The sequence below is a fragment of the Prionailurus bengalensis genome, chromosome A3, assembly GCF_016509475.1.
Source record: "Prionailurus bengalensis isolate Pbe53 chromosome A3, Fcat_Pben_1.1_paternal_pri, whole genome shotgun sequence".
NCBI lineage: Eukaryota > Metazoa > Chordata > Mammalia > Carnivora > Felidae > Prionailurus > Prionailurus bengalensis.
In genome coordinates this window covers 62,130,413-62,147,185 of record NC_057354.1, presented here as the reverse complement: position 1 = coordinate 62,147,185, position 16,773 = coordinate 62,130,413, and the positions used below count along the sequence as shown (strand labels likewise).

Genomic DNA, 16,773 nt, shown 5'->3' with positions numbered 1-16,773 from the left:
GTATTTTATGCTTCTTGGTGCAATTGTGAATGGGATCAGTTTCTTTATTTGTCTTTCTGTTGCTTCATTATTAGTGTATAAGAATGCAACTGATTTCTGTACATTGATTTTGTATCCTGTGACTTTGCTGAATTCATGTATCAGTTCTAGCAGACTTCTGGTGGAGTCTATCGGCTTTTCCATGTATAATATCATGTCATCTGCAAAAGGTGAAAGCTTAACTTCATCTTTGCCAATTTTGATGCCTTTCATTTCCTTTTGTTGTCTGATTGCTGATGCTAGCACTACCAACACTATGTTAAACAACAGTGGTGAGAGTGGACATCCCTGTCGTGTTCCTGATCTCAGGGGGAAAGCTCTCAGTTTTTCCCCATTGAGGATGATATTAGCTGTGGGTTTTTCATAAATGGCTTTTATGATGTTTAAGTATGTTCCTTCTACCCCGACTTTCTCGAGGGTTTTTATTAAGAATTTTGTTAAATTTTGTCAAATGGTTTTTCTGCATTGATTGACAGGATCATATTGTTCTTTTCTTTTATTAATGTGATATATCACATTGATTGATTTGTGAACGTTGAACCAGCCCTGCAGCCCAGGAATGAATCCCACTTGATCATGGTGAATAATTCTTTTTATATGCCGTTGAATTCGATTTGCTAGTATCTTATTGAGAATTTTTGCATCCATATTCATCAGGGATATTGGCCTGTAGTTCTCTTTTTTTACTGGGTCTCTGTCTGGTTTAGGAATCAAAGTAATACTGGCTTCATAGAATGAGTCTGGAAGTTTTCCTTCCCTTTCTATTTTTTTGGAACAGCTTGAGAATGATAGGTATTATCTCTGCTTTAAATGTCTGGTAGAATTCCCCTGGGAAGCCATCTGGTCCTGGACTCTTATTTGTTGGGAGATTTTTGATAACTGATTCAATTCTTCGCTGGTTATGGGTCTGTTCAAGCTTTCTATTTCTTCTTGTTTGAGTTTTGGAACTGTGTGGGTGTTTAGGAATTTGTCCATTTCTTCCAGATTGTCCAGTTTGTTGGCATATAATTTTTCATAGTATTCCCTGATAATTGCTTGTATTTCTGAGGGATTGGTTGTAATAATTCCATTTTCATTCATGATTTTATCTATTTGGGTCATCTCTCTTTTCTTTTTGAGAAGCCTAGCTAGAGGTTTATCAATTTTGTTTATTTTTTCAAAAAAACAACTCTTTGTTTCATTGATCTGCTCTACAGTTTTTTTAGATTCTATATTGTTTATTTCTGCTCTGATCTTTATTATTTCTCTTCTTCTGTTGGGTTTGGAGTGTCTTTGCTGTTCTGCTTCCATTTCCTTTAGGTGTGCTGTTAGATTTTGTATTTGGGATTTTTCTTGTTTCTGGAGATAGGCCTGGCAATGTATTTTCCTCTCAGGACTGCCTTTGCTGCATCCCAAAGCATTTGGATTGTTGTATTTTCATTGTCATTTGTTTCCATATATTTTTAAATTTCTTCTCTAATTGCCTGGTTGACCCATTCGTTCTTTAGTGGGGTGTTATTTAACTCCATGCTTTTGGAGTTTTCTAGACTTTTTCCTGTGGTTGATTTCAAGTTTCATAGCATTGTGGTCTGAAAGTGTGCATGGCATGATCTCAATTCTTTTATACTACTTAAGGGCTGTTTTGTGACCCAGTATGTGATCTATCTTAGAGAATGTTCCATGTGCACTCGAGAAGAAAGTATATTCTGCTGCTTTAGGATGAAAAGTTCTGAATGTATCTGTCAAGTCCATCTAGTCTAGTATATCATTCAGGGCCCTTGTTTCTTTATTGATTCTCTGTCTATATGATCTGTCCATTGTTGTAAGTGGAATATTAAAGTCTCCTGCAATTACCACATTCTTATCAATAAGATTGCTTATGTTTGTGATTGTTTTATATATTTGGGGGCTTCCATATTTGGTGCATAGACATTTATATTTGTTAGCTCTTCCTGATGGATAGACCCTGTAATTATTATGTAATGCCCTTCTTCATCTCGTTACTGCCTTTAATATAAAGTCTAGTTTGTCTGATGTAAGTATGGCTACTCCAGCTTTCTTTTGACTTCCAGTAGCATGATAGATAGTTCTCCATCCCTTCACTTTCAATCTGAAGGTGTCCTCAGGTCTAAAATGAGTCTCTTGTAGACAGAAAATAGACGGGTCTTGTTTTTTCATCCATTCTGATACCCTATGTCCTTTGGTTGGAGCATTTAGTCCATTTACATTCAGTGTTATTATTGAAAGATATGGGTTTAGTCATTGTGGTATCTGTAGGTTTCATGCTTGTAGTGATGTCTCTGGTACTTTGTGATCCTTGCAACATTTCACTTACAGAGTCCCCCTTAGGGTCTCTTGTAGGGCTGGTTTAGTGGTGATGAGTTCCTTCAGTTTTTGTTTGGGAAGACCTTTATCTTTCCTTTTATTCTGAATGACAGGCTTGCTGGATAAAGGATTCTTGGCTGCATATTTTTTTCTGTTCATCACATTGAAGATTTCCTGCCATTCCTTTCTGGCCTGCCAAGTTTCAGTAGATAGGTCTGATACTACCCTTATGTGTCTACCTTTGTATGTTAGGGCCCATTTATACCTAGCTGCTTTCAGAATTCTCTCTTTATCCTTGTATTTTGCCAGTTTCACTATGGTATGTCGTGTGGAAGATTGATTCAAGTTACGTCTGATGGGAGTTCTCTGTGCCTCTTGGATTTCAATGCCCTTTTCCTTCCCCAGATCAGGGAAGTTCTCAGCTATGATTTGTTCAAATACACCTTCAGCCCCTTTCTCTCTCTCTTCTTCTTCTGGAATTCCTATGATACAGATATTGTTCCATTTGATTGCATCACTTAGTTCTCTAATTCTCCCCTCATACTCCTGGATGTTTTTATCTCTCTTTTTCTCAGCTTCCTCTTTTTCCATAATTTTGTCTTCTAATTCACCTATTCTCTCCTCTGCCTCTTCAATTGCAGCTCATTTATAGCATTTTTTAGCTCCTCCTGTTTCTTAGTCCCTTGATCTCTGTAGCAATAGATTCTGTGCTATCCTCTATACTTTTTTCAAGCCCAGCGATTAATTTTATGACTATTATTTTAAATTCATTTTGTTATACTGTTTAAATCGTTTTTGATCAGTTCATTAGCTGTCACTACTTCCTGGAGTTTCTTTTGAGGAGAATTCTTCCGTTCGTCATTTTGGATAGTCCCTGGAGTGGCAGGGAACTGCAGGGCTCTTCTTCTGTGTTGTCTGGAGTAACTTGCGTTGGTGGGTGGGGCTGCAGTCACACCTGATGTCTGCCCCCAGCCCACCGCTGGGGCCACAGTCAGACTGATGTGTGCCTTATCTTCCCCTTTCCCAGAGGCAGGACTCACTGTGAAGTGGTGTGGCCCCTGTCTGGGCTACTTGCACACTGCCAGGCTTGTGGTGCTGCTTCTATGGGATCTGGCGTATTAGCGGGGGTGGATCCACAAGGTGCACAGGGGTGGGAGGGAGGCAGACCCTCGGAGGGATGGATCCACAGAAGCATTGGGTGTTTGCGCAGTGCAAGGAAGTTTGGTGGCGGGAACTTGTTCCCTTTAGAATTTCGGCTGGGGGATGGGAGAGGGAAATGGCACTTGCCAGCACTTTTGTTCCCCCGTGGAGCTCTGTCCTTCCAGGGACTCAACAACTCTCCCTCCTGTTGTCCTCTAGCCCTCCCACTCTCCGAGCAGAGCTGTTGACTTATAACATTCCAGATGTTAAGTCCTGCTGGCTGTCAGAACTCATGCAGTCCAGCCCCTCCGCTTTTGCAAGCCAGACTTGGGGGCTCTGCCTTGCCAGGCAGGCTGCCCCTCCACCATCCCGGCTCCCTCCTGCCAGTCTGTGTAGCGCGCACTGCCTTTCCACCCTTCCTACCCTCTTCCATGGGCCTCTTGTCCACGCTTGCCTCTGGAGAATCTGTTCTGCTAGTCTTCTGGTGGTTTTCTGGGTTATTTAGTCCGATGTGGGTGGAATCTAAGTGATCAGCAGGACGCGGTGAGCCCAGCATCCTCCTACACCACCATCTTCCGGGAGTGGGGGCAGGGGAAAGAAACCAGGCAAGACTTTCTGAAAGATTAAACCAAACTGACACTATTGTGGCATACCCAGCTTACCTGGTATGTGTGTATGTGTTATTTCTACAGGTACCATTTGGAGGGTTTGTGGGAGTTTTAAAATTGGAAAAGGGTCAACACTCTTCTATTTAAAAGGAAGAGGACATATTAGATGTGTGCATTTTTTTCTATCAGGGACCTTCAGTGATCACCGTGGAAAGACACGGAATTTAGACCATAGGAAGTTCAAGCCACGATAAATCAAACTGCATAGAATAAGGCAATGATAGAAGGGTGTACTTTGGGGTGAGAGAATCCAAATAAATTAATCTTGCTGTAAAGAAGAGACACACAACAATTCAAGGCTTTTGAAAAAAGCATCATTTATTTCAAAGTACAACACAAAGTTGTATTTTTAAGAAATACACATTCAATCTTGTATTTCAAGACTTGGCTATGTGCATTTCAGTTTATCTTTAAAATAAATTCAGGTATACAAATGGTACATACCTCAAGTACAAACAGCACAGAAAATGCATATGGTCTCAACCGAATGTTTTTACATTCATTCACTGTTCTTAAAGTTGACTTACATTTCTGTAATCTGCTTTTAAACCAAGACAGCCTTATTTTAAAAAAATACTCTGTATTTTTCAGCACAAAGTCCTCATATGTTTTTAAAATTAGATCTTGGCGCATAATATTGTGAAATTATTAAAAACCAAACTTGGTAATTTAATAAAATTGTCACATGCCAGGACTTCTGATTCAACTCAAATTATTTCCTTAGCTGTAAATGTCAAATTTGTGTTCATACAGATAAATAAAGGATGGAAGAAGACAGGTGGTGGAAACTTGATAGCAGTTAAGGTTTTCAGATGTACAGGCCTTATTAGAGTTTGTGGCTGAGTCCAGACTTTTCCCTAAAAGCACAACAGCAAATCTCATATTATCGTAATTGCAAGAAAGATCTGAAAGAAGCGAGTGGTACGAGCCTGCCCTGCTTGAATCTGTTTTGCAAAGATGAGGAGGGTGGGGAGTGGGAAGCTACAGCAGTAACAGCCTTAAAAGATGTCTCAAAAACTGGCATATCATGATCTAGATGAGGGGCCCCCACTTTTTTTTTTTTTTTTTTTTTGCCTAATTTCAATTCTCATGAGGGAAGTGTGAATTAGACCAAGGGTCAGAGCTTCTTCTTCCGATTGTGGGGCTCCATATCCGCCACGGGTTGTACGTTTGCCCCAGATCATCGGCCGGACTGGAGGTGGAGGGAGCATGAGGAGCAGAGGAGGTCTCTGTGCCCATGAGGCCGATGCTTGGCAGCGTGGTGGCTGGGGTGGAGAAGGGCAGGGTGCTATTCAGGCTGCTGGACCAGATCGAGTTGCAGAATGGAGTGGTGGACCACAAGCTGCTGGTGTTGCCAAGGATCGACTGACAAGACAGAAAACATAGCATGGAGCATCGGGGCTGACAGGCGCGCAGGTGGGACGTGGGTGAATGTTAGGCTACAAACCGGGACTAGGCCGCAGCTTCGATAACCTTTATCTTGTATATAAATGTTTCATATATACGGGCATCTCAGGGTCTGGTGTTTTAAAGAAAGGTTGGCAAACTACACTCGGAGGGCCAAATCCAGCCCTGCCTGTTTCTGTCCACAGGAGGTCTGCCGGAACACGGCCGCACCTGCCTGTGGCCGTGCTGTCCCACTACTTCTGTGCTGCCGTGGTGCAGGTGAGCAGACGTTACAGAAGCAGCAGGGCCCGCAAAGCCTAAGATCTTTCCTGACCCCTGTTTGAAAGGCACCTTAACCATTCATTACAGTGAATATAAGTTTGAAATCCATGAAGGTAAAATATCTCCTGTTCAACCCTGCTTGTCTAACTTAGTTTTCCTGAGAATGAAGAAAGAATCACAGTGGGATATTTTTTTGTCATAATTTTGTGAAAGCTGAAACCAGTAATTATTTTCCTTGGTAAGAATACTTTTTTGGTGCATGGTCTTTATGGAAAAATCTAGCTGAGAAACGCACACTGGAAAAGCTCAAGCTAAGACACAGGTGTTTCTCAGAAGCAAAATAAATGTGACCCTCCAGCAGCTTGCTCCTGGGGGGCTGAGGGGCTGCAGGATGGAGAGGGTGAAGGCCACCCTCAGTCGCAGCCACAGGTGGGGCAGATTTACAGGTTGGGAAGATGCTGGAATGACTTTTCTCTACTAGGAGACCAAACCCACAGCTGCTCATTTGTTGTTTCTATAATTTGACTGTAACAGCTCTGAAGAATACTGATGGGTTACTCTGGCAGAGTAAGAACAGAGCAATGGAGACAATAAAAGAACTAACCTGGCCCTTCCACATTGCTCTCTGGCTTTTATAACGGTGCCAGTGCTGCCTGAGTGACAGTGACAGCAGTAATAATGAGGGTTCAGGTGAGGCCCAAGCCCCAAGTACTCACAGAGGCCGTGTGGGTCGGGGAACCGGAGCTGGCTGGCCAGGAAGGGCTGGGATCCGTTGCTGGAGAGTCCCAAAGGTAGGAAGGGCCACTACTAAACTCGTTCCAGCCCCTCTGGGAGGCCTGATTGCACGACCGAGATAACCCGAGTTTGCTGAAAACTTCTGCAAGTAAGGAAGCAATCAGTTCTGTATCTTATGTTGCCACACTCACTTATGCACGACAAGATGGGGCATTCAGAGGCACATATCCCCCCACTGCTCACTTGGAGTCTCACACCTGCTCTGCCAGCTCCCACCACACCCCAGGGAAGATGGGGAACAGGGTGCGTTCCCCACAACACAGGCACATGGCACACAATCTGAGCTCTTTACCCACACCCATCACTGGATGACATCAAGTGCAAATACCCCATCTCTGACATGACCATGGTGAATGCAAAGCTTGCACTGTTGCCTCTAATTCTGGACAGCAAGTAAGGAGCCCAGCACAGCCAGGAGTTGTACTTCAGACACAAAATCCTTTCTCGAAGTTCTTAAATGCTGGGAATACAAACCAACTGGCACTCCTAGCACTAAGCTCGTGCCTTTGGCTTTGGGCCTGTGGGGAAGTGGAGGTGGAACAAGAGACCCTTTTGAGAGCTTCACACTGGGCTTCCTTCTTCCCCAGGCTACAGTACCAGGGGCTGAGTGGGGCTGGGCTCCTGAGCACCTGTCTGGGAGAGAAGCCTCGGCCCCACTGCCTTAAAATCAGCCTGTGTATCTCATGTCTGTTGGGACCTGACTACAATGACGAAGAAATGCACCTTTTAGAAATGTCTACTGAGTGACAGCCTTTCCTATTTCAGTGGGCCTCTTTACACAAACTAGACTTCGTCTTCCTCTCTTCTTTGTCTACAGGCTTATCATTTACAGGTCTAGTGTTAAACACTCACCACCAGTTAGGTTAAAAGAATTTCCGAATGCTGAGAATGAATTGAGGGGAGTGAAGTCGGGGCTGCCGGGGTTGCTGGCAGGACTCCACAGACCCGAGCTGGATGTTACAGGAGGAAAACAAAACACACAGAGATGTACGGTGGTTAGCGGGGACAGGCCCATTACACACAGCCTCACAAACAGCAGACGCTGCTTCAACTGGGGGTGCTCAAATATTAAAGACAAAGGCAGAACTGGAGCATGGCTTCTCTGCCATGAAGGATTAAGCACGGAGAGGTTCTGAGCTCCTATCCTACCATAAGCTGTGAGTTGGGTTCAAAGCAAGTGTTCTGAAGAGAAAATAGCTATTTTTTCCCTTATGTTTACTTTCTGGTAATGGGGGATTTATTTAAAAACTTTCAAATCTAGGACTCATTCCTTTTAGTGAAAAGTAGGTAAAATTGGGACTATCCTGACAGTGTTAACTGATATTTATCTGGGACCATGAGCCAAGGCAAGCACTGTATGTCGCCATGCCCAGTAGGATTGCTGTGGGTCAGGAAAGTGGCATGTCCAATAATTTACCATAAGCTGTCTAGCACTGGCTTCAATTTCCTTCTCAAGGACATTTTTGTTCTCCTATGTCTGATTATCAGATCACAACCTGTCCTGTGACAGACCATGATAATGAAGAAGGATGAGCACACATCTGAATCCCTGAGATGCCACGTGTGCCTCCTTCCCTGTTGGGGGTGCCGCCAGGGGGAGCACAGCAAGTGGCTCTGATTCCACACAACAGACGGGTTTCTAGAGGTGCCTGCCTGCTTTGATGGCCTACCTGTAATCTAGGGGAGACACAAGTATGGACAGAAGAGGCTAACTTGCCTTGAGGAACATTTATCTTTCGATTAAGAATGGTCTACTGTACCTGTCTGAGCCGTCGCTGTCAACAGGAGTGTGTGAAATGCCAAGGCTGCTGGAAAAATCTGTTTTGTTTGAAGAAACTTTAGCAAAGCCATTCCCTCCTGTAACAATACACTCTGAATCAATCAACTGGGCAATTCTGCCCTGCCCACAGCCCGGGTGTGACAGGTCCAACACCAAGCCACTCACCTGGGCTCTTGTCATACCCGGCTGTGACTGCAGCAAAAGTGGGGTTGCCGTTCTTGCCAGGGAGGGAGGCTGCTTTTGTCAATTTGTGTTTGCTTCCATTTGGCTGCTTGGGTTTAGGGTCACTTGAAGGGAGAAGCAAAGACCAAGGTCATTCCTCATCAGCACTGTCCACAGCGGACGGCCGCTGGGGGCCCTTGTCTCAGGCGGTGGGACTGCCACAGGACTGAGTGCACACAGTACTTTCATTGCGGCCTGGCCCAGGGCAGCCCCCAGACCACAGCCCAGCCTCATGTAAAATGCTCTCACACCTGAGACTGTGCAGTCTGATGGGACATAGGGACTTGGGGGAGAGGTACAAAAATATAGGGCCCCTAGGAAAGAGATGAGGGAGGGGATGAGCTGAATGGACGAGGGACTGGAAAGGCTGCAATCCCAGCAGAGAAGAGCACCAGAGAGGGAGCCAGCGGGTTGTAGAACGAGGAGAACAAGAGATTGCCGGTCGGCAACAAAGCTCGACAGGGCTCATCTCCTGCTCCTGTCAGGAGCCGGTGAGGGGCCTGATTCAGCAAGGTCCCAAGCAGGGCAGCCTGCCCCCAGCCTCAGTGGTTACTGCCTCTTTGGCGAGAGATAAAAACTGGGCAGGGTTGCTGCAGGTGGGTAGGTGGCTCCCCAAGTGAAAGGCTGGGATGGTGATGGCACCTGAGCTGTGCTTGCTGGGGGTGACACGCGGAGCTGACAGCAGTGCGGACACGCAGTAAGAACTTGTTACAGGCTCCTCACTCTCGCTGCTAACTTAGGCAAATACAGTGGGGGCTGTGGACCTCCAGGGAGGAGTGCAGTTGGGAGGCTGCCTCCCATGGGCACAGCACTTCCGGCAGCACCTCTTGCGACAGCCAGGCTTGTGCCAGACCCTGCTCTTTTAACTGCTCAGCTCCATTGCTTTAAGCTCAAAATAAATGTCCCATAAAGCCACGTCCTCCATGCACAGGGCATCTGTAGATCTTCATTTAATACTCAGGATGCTTACTGACTCTAGAATTATAATGTAATTCTAAGTTAAATGATGAACCTGTTGGTTCCTGGGTGATGAAAGCTAACGACTGGAGTCTGGCATGGACATGGGAGCACTGACCCTGGGCAAGGGCAGAACACTGAACAGCACAGGTGTGAGAGGCAGGACAGGACAGCAGGCTGTGGCCACTGAGCATTTCCACTTGAAGGGGGCAAGCACCTGCAGAACTTAAGTTATCTGAAGAGTGGTGGAGCCAGGGACCCACCTGTTGGAGCTGCTGTTGACGATGCTGCTGTAGCTGCCCCGGGCTGCAAACGGGCAGGGGGCGGCGGGGGGAGAAGGAGAGGCAGGTGTCGGTGAGGTCTGGCGTTGTTTTAAGAAAATGTCTGCATTGAGGGTTTGCAGAGAAAGTTTATAAAGACTATCGGTAGCTGGAAATGAAAAATAAAAGGTCTCATTAATGTGTTTTGATTCTTACTCTTCAAAATTAGTTACTTTTGAGGTTCTGATACAATGCAGAACTCAAGTGCATCTACAAAGAAAAAAAAGTAAAGCTTTTACATGTGTTCTGTTTAAAGGTCTGAAAGGAAAGAGGGAAGTCGTGTCTCTCTCTGCAGTAGGAGACTTCCTGAGAATCACCTGCACGACCCATCCTCTCTGTGTTCTGCAGGACCCTCCTGGACAGCTTCTCCCACCTCAGGCTGGGAAGGTGGCTTTCCCATGTCCTTCAAGCATGCACAGGGAGAGCCAATGACTGGAACCTGAAAGAGTCTCTGTGCTTCCACCCAGGCTCACACCTGCAAAACATCCTTGAGTTCTATTCCATGATGCTACCCTGCACTCCGCTGGCAGGCCTGGTGTGTGGCCGCCCCCAGTCCGTTTTTCAAGGATATGAGCGAACAGGAGTCCTGCTGCCCTTTAGGGTAATGTGTACACAGCTGTCTGAAAATCTTAAAAAATTTGTTTAAAACAGAAAAAACTGTTGTGAAAAACCTATCCTGCTCTCACTAAAAGCAAATACATAGAACTTCGTTCAGCAAATGGTATCGTCTTGCACGTCCACCGTGTGCAGCGTGGTGGCATCCTGCTCCAGCTACTGTGAAACAGTCTCCATGGGCTCCCGGTGTGCAAGGCTGCCTTGCCTTGTCCTCCTCGTTTTCCATCCCTGACCAACACAGCTCTGTCCAGGTTGGCGCATTTCCACCTCATCCCCTCCTGATTCCCCTTCACGCCCTGTGCAAGCCCTGCCCACAGGGAGGACAGTTCGCTCTACTCCTATTTTCTGTGAAGGGTCTGTTTCATCTCACTTCCAGAACAGAAGCCTGCTCAACACAGTGGTTCAACTTCCCTTGTGATTCTCTCCTGCACCAGTGGTTCCCCTAAACCCCCAGGGCTCGGGGCCTGGATAAAACCGCATGTTCCTTGACTGTGTCAAGGCATCCGTTACGGTGTTGCCATGCTAAGCACACTTCTTGAAGCCCAAGGTATCCATTCACTCCCCATCTTCAGTGCCACCTTGTGATCTACCCCAAGAATTCTGACTTTCCTCAGTGGTGCTGGCACATCACACACTGTCCTTGTCTCCACCCCAACTTTCACCTGTGGTTATGTGGATAATCCTCACATGTTCTGTTGTCTGCTGACTCGATGTCCATGCTCAGGGCCCGTCTCAAATGCTATCTCCTATATGGGCCCTGCTCAAAGCTCTCCACCTTTCTGCCTGCCTCAAAAGCCCCTAACATACTGTCTGTCTGATATCACCTCTATATTGTAGGGCCATTATCTGTACAACTGTCCTGACCCTTCCCTAGCCACTCCTTGTAGGACACCTTCTCTGACTCTGACCCCACCCCCCACCCTGCCCCCCGAAGTGAGCTGGGAACTGCCCACGCTGGAACAGGCCACACTCCGCCTTGTGTGTGCTTGCTCGCCCCAGGTGCCTGTCCTGGTGGGGGTGGGGGGACAGCGTGTGGTGCATCCCTTGGCAGCTCTCCTTTAGTGGGATGTGTTTTACTGGGCCCAGTAGCTGCAGAAGCACTTACTAAATGTCAGAACGAAACAGGAGAAGAAAAGTCAGAAAAACATCTTATGGAATAATGCTTGATGTAGGAAGGGAAGATGGGGGAAGGTAAGGGGTGGCCAAAAATAGTACAGGACATGGGCAATTAAGAGAACTTTTTGACTCAATATATTTCCTCTGTGGCTATTTGCCTTTTAATAACCCCTTGGATATGTTGTCTGTTTAAACCACAAAATTATTCCAGGAGAATTTTCTCAGCATCTCCTATGGGTACAGGGCACCACGCTATAAGGGGTGCTACTTGGGGTAGAAAGATCTCTACACATGGATTCCCAGCGAAGCGCAGGCTTGCACAGCCCTGAGTGGAAAATGCTTTAATCCGCTGGGAACCCTAGGAAATGAGGCACTGCTAAGAGGGCTTGGAGGCTAGCAGTCTCAGCCAGAGAAATTATTAGCAAAGGGTGAAGGGAAAAAAAGACTGAGAAAGCAGGGGTGGAGGAAGTTTACTGGACTGATTCTTACTGGTTTCATATAGCAATATTGTGTATATAGTGGAGCCCTGCGAGAACTTTCTAGTAGGCTGGTGGTGAGAACAGAGAGGTTACAGGATGTGGGATCAACGTAAGGTATTCATTGGCTGAAAAAACAAAATAATTATGCAGATGTGGGCCTTGGAGCAAGTATACACTTTTTCCAGTGGCAAACCATCTAGCTGTATGACAGTGAGCTCTGCTCTGAGGCACTGGGCTCTCTCAGCCTTCGTGGATGGGCCTGGGGAGGAAACAGAGGCCCAAAGAACTGTGCTTTCCAAACATTTTCTTCTCCAGACCATTTGTCTCGCATTTCTCACATTTCTTCCCTCCTGAGGTGTGGAGCCAAACTCCCACTGGGTTGGATCTGGTCATCCTTCCCTCCTCTGTCCCAAAGGAGTGATGTCAGCATGTTCATCAGGTGCCACTTTGGTGACAACACCCGTCACAGCCAACAATCTTGTCTCGAAGGCTGTGTCTGGTGACGGCCCTCTTTACCACATCACGTGTTGTTACTCACACTAGCAGAGCTTATGTTTACTTTACTGGGCTACAGACAACCCCATGGAACTGGCTCCTCAGGGATGTTGTATTCCCAGTGCTGGAAACCTCCCTCTGTGGTGGAGGTAAGGTCTGTTTAATGCAGAACTGCCCAAGTCACAAACTATAAGCCTAGGACTGGTGTCTAGCTGAAACCTCAGAGGGGAATCTAAGGAGCAAAAAGCATTCAGCCTGGATGCAAGGACTACAGAGAGACTCGTGTGAGATCTCTTGAATGACCAGGGATTTAGGTTTATATCTCATCCCAGGCAAAAAACACTAAAAAGTGCCAGGAAATCTCAAGGCAAATAGGGGGCTACAGGTTTTAACACAGAAAGCGTCTCTTTCCATTGTGTATTTATGTAAGTGAAAATGTGAAAGACGCCATGCTTAATGTACATGGCACCTGGATTTCCAAGTTCTTTGATCTCATTCAACTTTGAGGGCTTCAGTCACCCACCATTCATTTAAATGTCCCTTCACCCCAAACAATCCTGTTGTTCAACCCTAATTTTCCCTTTGGCACAAACTGGCCAAGTGTGAGTTCTAACACTGTGGTGAATGTAGATGATCAGTCCTCAGGCTGGTCCTCTCTTGACCCCAAATCCTTATAATTAGGCCCCTCCCTGGGTTTGTCTCTGTTGTCTTCTATTTTGGGTCCTAAGTATCCAGGGCGAGGACCTCTCTTTTTAGTAGCCTGTGCTACTGTCATGATTTACTGCAGGCCAAATCGGACGAACAAGGTCAAGAAGCTAGTGAGAAAAATAATGAAACCTTCACACAGGAATGTGTTATGTTTTCCATAAACATATGGAAAAGATGTGGGTAAAGTTGAAAGAAGACTGAATTTTTACAAAAATGATTACACTGTAAACGTATGAGGAACTAGTCAGAGAAGATACTGCTGAGTGAATGATTTCATAAAATAGTATTTCTTTGGATGATTCACTGCTCCAGCCAGATCTTCCCATTTTCTACACTGGGAAGTGGTGTGGTCTACCAGCTCTGAAAAAAAGAGTCCTAATGTGAATTGTCTGTCGGTTTCTCTGGTGTAAATACTCCTACCACAGCCAAACAAGCTATGACAGTTTCACAACTGGCAGACTACTGAACAATGGGCTTTTGCTGGCTGGTACAAGTGGGCTCTAGCAGACCACAGAGGCCAGGCCTCCTTTTAACACAATATGCCCTGTGGAGTTTTCCTGCCCAGTGTGGGGCACCATGGTTTCCAAATGTCCATACTTACAGCTGCCGGGTTTGTGAACTGGCACAGAATCCCATTCCGGTGGTGGAGAGTCTTTTTCACCCTCTGAGCTACTGGTGTTGCCTAGTTCTTGACTATTTGGGAGGAATTTTGCTAGGGCAGGTGGCCTGTTATCCACTAACTTATTTGTACCTGCACAAAAACCAGGGAAAAAACCATTAATGGAAAATAATTCCTTTCTTTCAGATCTGTTTCAATGAACCTTCTAATGAGGACGAGAATACCACCCTAGCCTTTTAAAGCACTGAAAACTACTAATCGATTACTGGCACCTCACAACTAATAATTACTAATACAATGAATTATGAAAATATATGACTCAAATGAAAATACCTTTTGTTTTCTGGGAATTTCGTGATTTGGATCCACTTGTCAATGCAGTTGGAAGAGGAATCTTGGTTGGGAGATTTCTGCGTTGTTTACTTTCCAGTGGGGGAGTATAGGAGAGCTCTAAAGAACTGAAAGACAGTTATGGATGGAAAATTCAAATTTATGCCTTTGTTTTACAGCAAAGAGTAGAAGTTACTGATCGTGCTACAATTTCCATTGCATTTTCTAATCTAGCTTCCTTAGGCACTATGTAGTCATGATCCTAACTTAGCACTGGCTGCTTTCCAAACATTTCTAAGACTGTTCAGGAGACACTTGTAGATTTATCCTTTGCTATTCTGAGTGCTGACAAACTGAAGTCCATTATCTGAAAATGTGTAATGGGTCAGAGCACCTACCTCACATAATGTGTACAAAGCCTTTAGCACGAACTTGCCATTTTCGGGGTTGCTAACCACAGTTATTTTGCTTGTGAATGAGTCTCTCCCAGCATCTAGACTACTAGTGAGATTCTAGAATGTGGAGCCTCTGAAAGGTCTCAGACTTAAAATGTCAAGGCACCTGCTATCCAAAACTTTAAACACATTTTTTTCTCACAGAAACCACGAAATGAACCAGGGCTAAGTTCCTGGGTTGCCTATGAAAATCCACTAACTCACTGCAGAATAGCAGGACTGAACTACTTGCCTAAGGTCTAGGGTGAGTAGGGTGAGATGAATTTTCTTCTTTATTCTTGGAACTCAAGGTTAACCCTGGGCAAAAATTTAAATATTATTTTTATTTATTTAGAGTGTACATGTGTTCTAAAAGATTTAGAGGTAAGCTTAACATAATAAACATATATAAATAGAACCGGCTCTGAACTTCCTGTCCAACAAGGCAGAATGGCAGGCATGATGAGCTATTTTAAGTTCCCACAGCCTGATGAAGAAAACATTAAAATTTGTTGGCAGAGAAGCAATCTCTAGGACAAATGGGTAGGTGACCCATATAAGGTAGCAGTGTGAGCAGTGTAACTATCTGGGCCATAAGGACATTCTTTACCAAGTTGCTTCTGTAATGTCCACCAAGATCAAGTTGTAGGCTTGGGAAGGCCTCTGACAGGAGTTAAGCTAACAAGTCCAAGAAGGGCATTTTCTAGTGAAGGCTGAGACACAGCTTAGAGAACCCAGTGGCCCCTTACGAGAATTCTTCCAAAAATCATCAGTGATCTCCATCATGCTCCTGGTGATGGTCAGAAAACTGTCAGTTCAAGGCTGAGCTGATAGCTTGCTTTTCATTAAAAATCCAACAAAGTTTACTGGCTGATTGAGATGCTCTAAAATGGGTGTATCTCTGGCATTTTCCACCTTAGTGTACTTCCTGTCCTGTCCCCAACCTTCAGGTGTGTGACCCCAACACCCCACTGTGGCCCCCCCCCCCCCATGCTTCAGATTCTTTTATTTCTTTATGCACCACATCATCTTCCTTCCGTTGCTACGCCAACTTCTCACTTCTGGAAGGCAGCCAATTTCTGCTAGGTCCTGGGACAGGGACAGCCCATTATACTAATTCACACCTGATTTCAAAGGGCAGAAAGGTTCAAACCTTCCAGATAAAATAATACGTAAATATTATTAATAATATAAATACAGTTTAACAGGGGCTATTTACAAATATTTATATGGGTGTAAGGCAAAGGTCATTTTCTTTCTTTCGTTTCTCCATATTTCACACAATTTTTTTTTTTAAAGTTTATTTATTTTTGAGAGACAGAGACAGAGTGTGAGCGGAAGAGGGGCAGAGAGAGGGAGACACAGAATCCAAAGCAGGGTCCAGGCTCTGAGCTGTCAGCGCAGAGCCCGATGTGGGGTTCGAACTCATGAACCATGAGATCATGACCTGAGTTGAAGTCAGACACTTAACTGACTGAGCCACCCAGATGCCCCTCATGGAATTTTTTTTGAAAAACGTTTTATTTATTTTTGAGAGAGTGCATGTGCGTACCAGTGAGCAGGGGAGGGGCAGAAGGAGTAGGAGAGAATCCTAAGCAGGCTGTGCGCTAAGAGCATGGAGCTCAAATGTGGGGCTTGAACCCATGAAACTTGAGAACATGACCTGAGCAGAAATCAACAGTTGGACACTTAAGTGACTGAGCCACCCAGGTGCCCCTACAAATTTTCTACAATAAATAGGTATTACGTTTAGAATTAGTAAATGAGCTAACCAAAAATCCAAAGGGCTCAGTTAACCCAAATTATGTAGAATTTTTGGCAGGATAACAAACCGACATGAAAAAATACACTATTTACGGGCAAGATTATTAATGTACAGTTCTATGAATCTTCCAAGTCCTTCCCCTACTGACTGACAGTTATTTAAAAACAACATCTTAAAAAAAACACAAAGGCTCCCATGAAACAGACATCCAGCACTCTGGTGGTGGTGGCGGCAGAGGTGGGTGTGTGGCAGTTATTTTTAAGGAAGTCATTTATAAGTATGGGAGTGGGAGCTATTTATACAAAGTGTAACTCTGTGT

At 45.1% G+C, this 16,773-nt stretch overlaps 1 protein-coding gene across 1 annotated transcript in view; it reads right to left on the bottom strand.

Annotated features, from left to right (window-relative positions):
• Positions 1-4,443: 4,443 nt before the first annotated feature.
• Positions 4,444-16,773, bottom strand: part of TMEM131 (transmembrane protein 131) — a 237,800-nt gene continuing 225,470 nt past the window's right edge. Inside the window, 8 exon segments of the mRNA XM_043603229.1 lie at positions 4,444-5,516; positions 6,536-6,696; positions 7,467-7,564; positions 8,375-8,471; positions 8,560-8,681; positions 9,837-10,002; positions 13,908-14,057; positions 14,259-14,383. Coding sequence (XP_043459164.1) covers positions 5,232-5,516; positions 6,536-6,696; positions 7,467-7,564; positions 8,375-8,471; positions 8,560-8,681; positions 9,837-10,002; positions 13,908-14,057; positions 14,259-14,383 — 1,204 coding nt within the window. The 3' untranslated portion in view covers positions 4,444-5,231.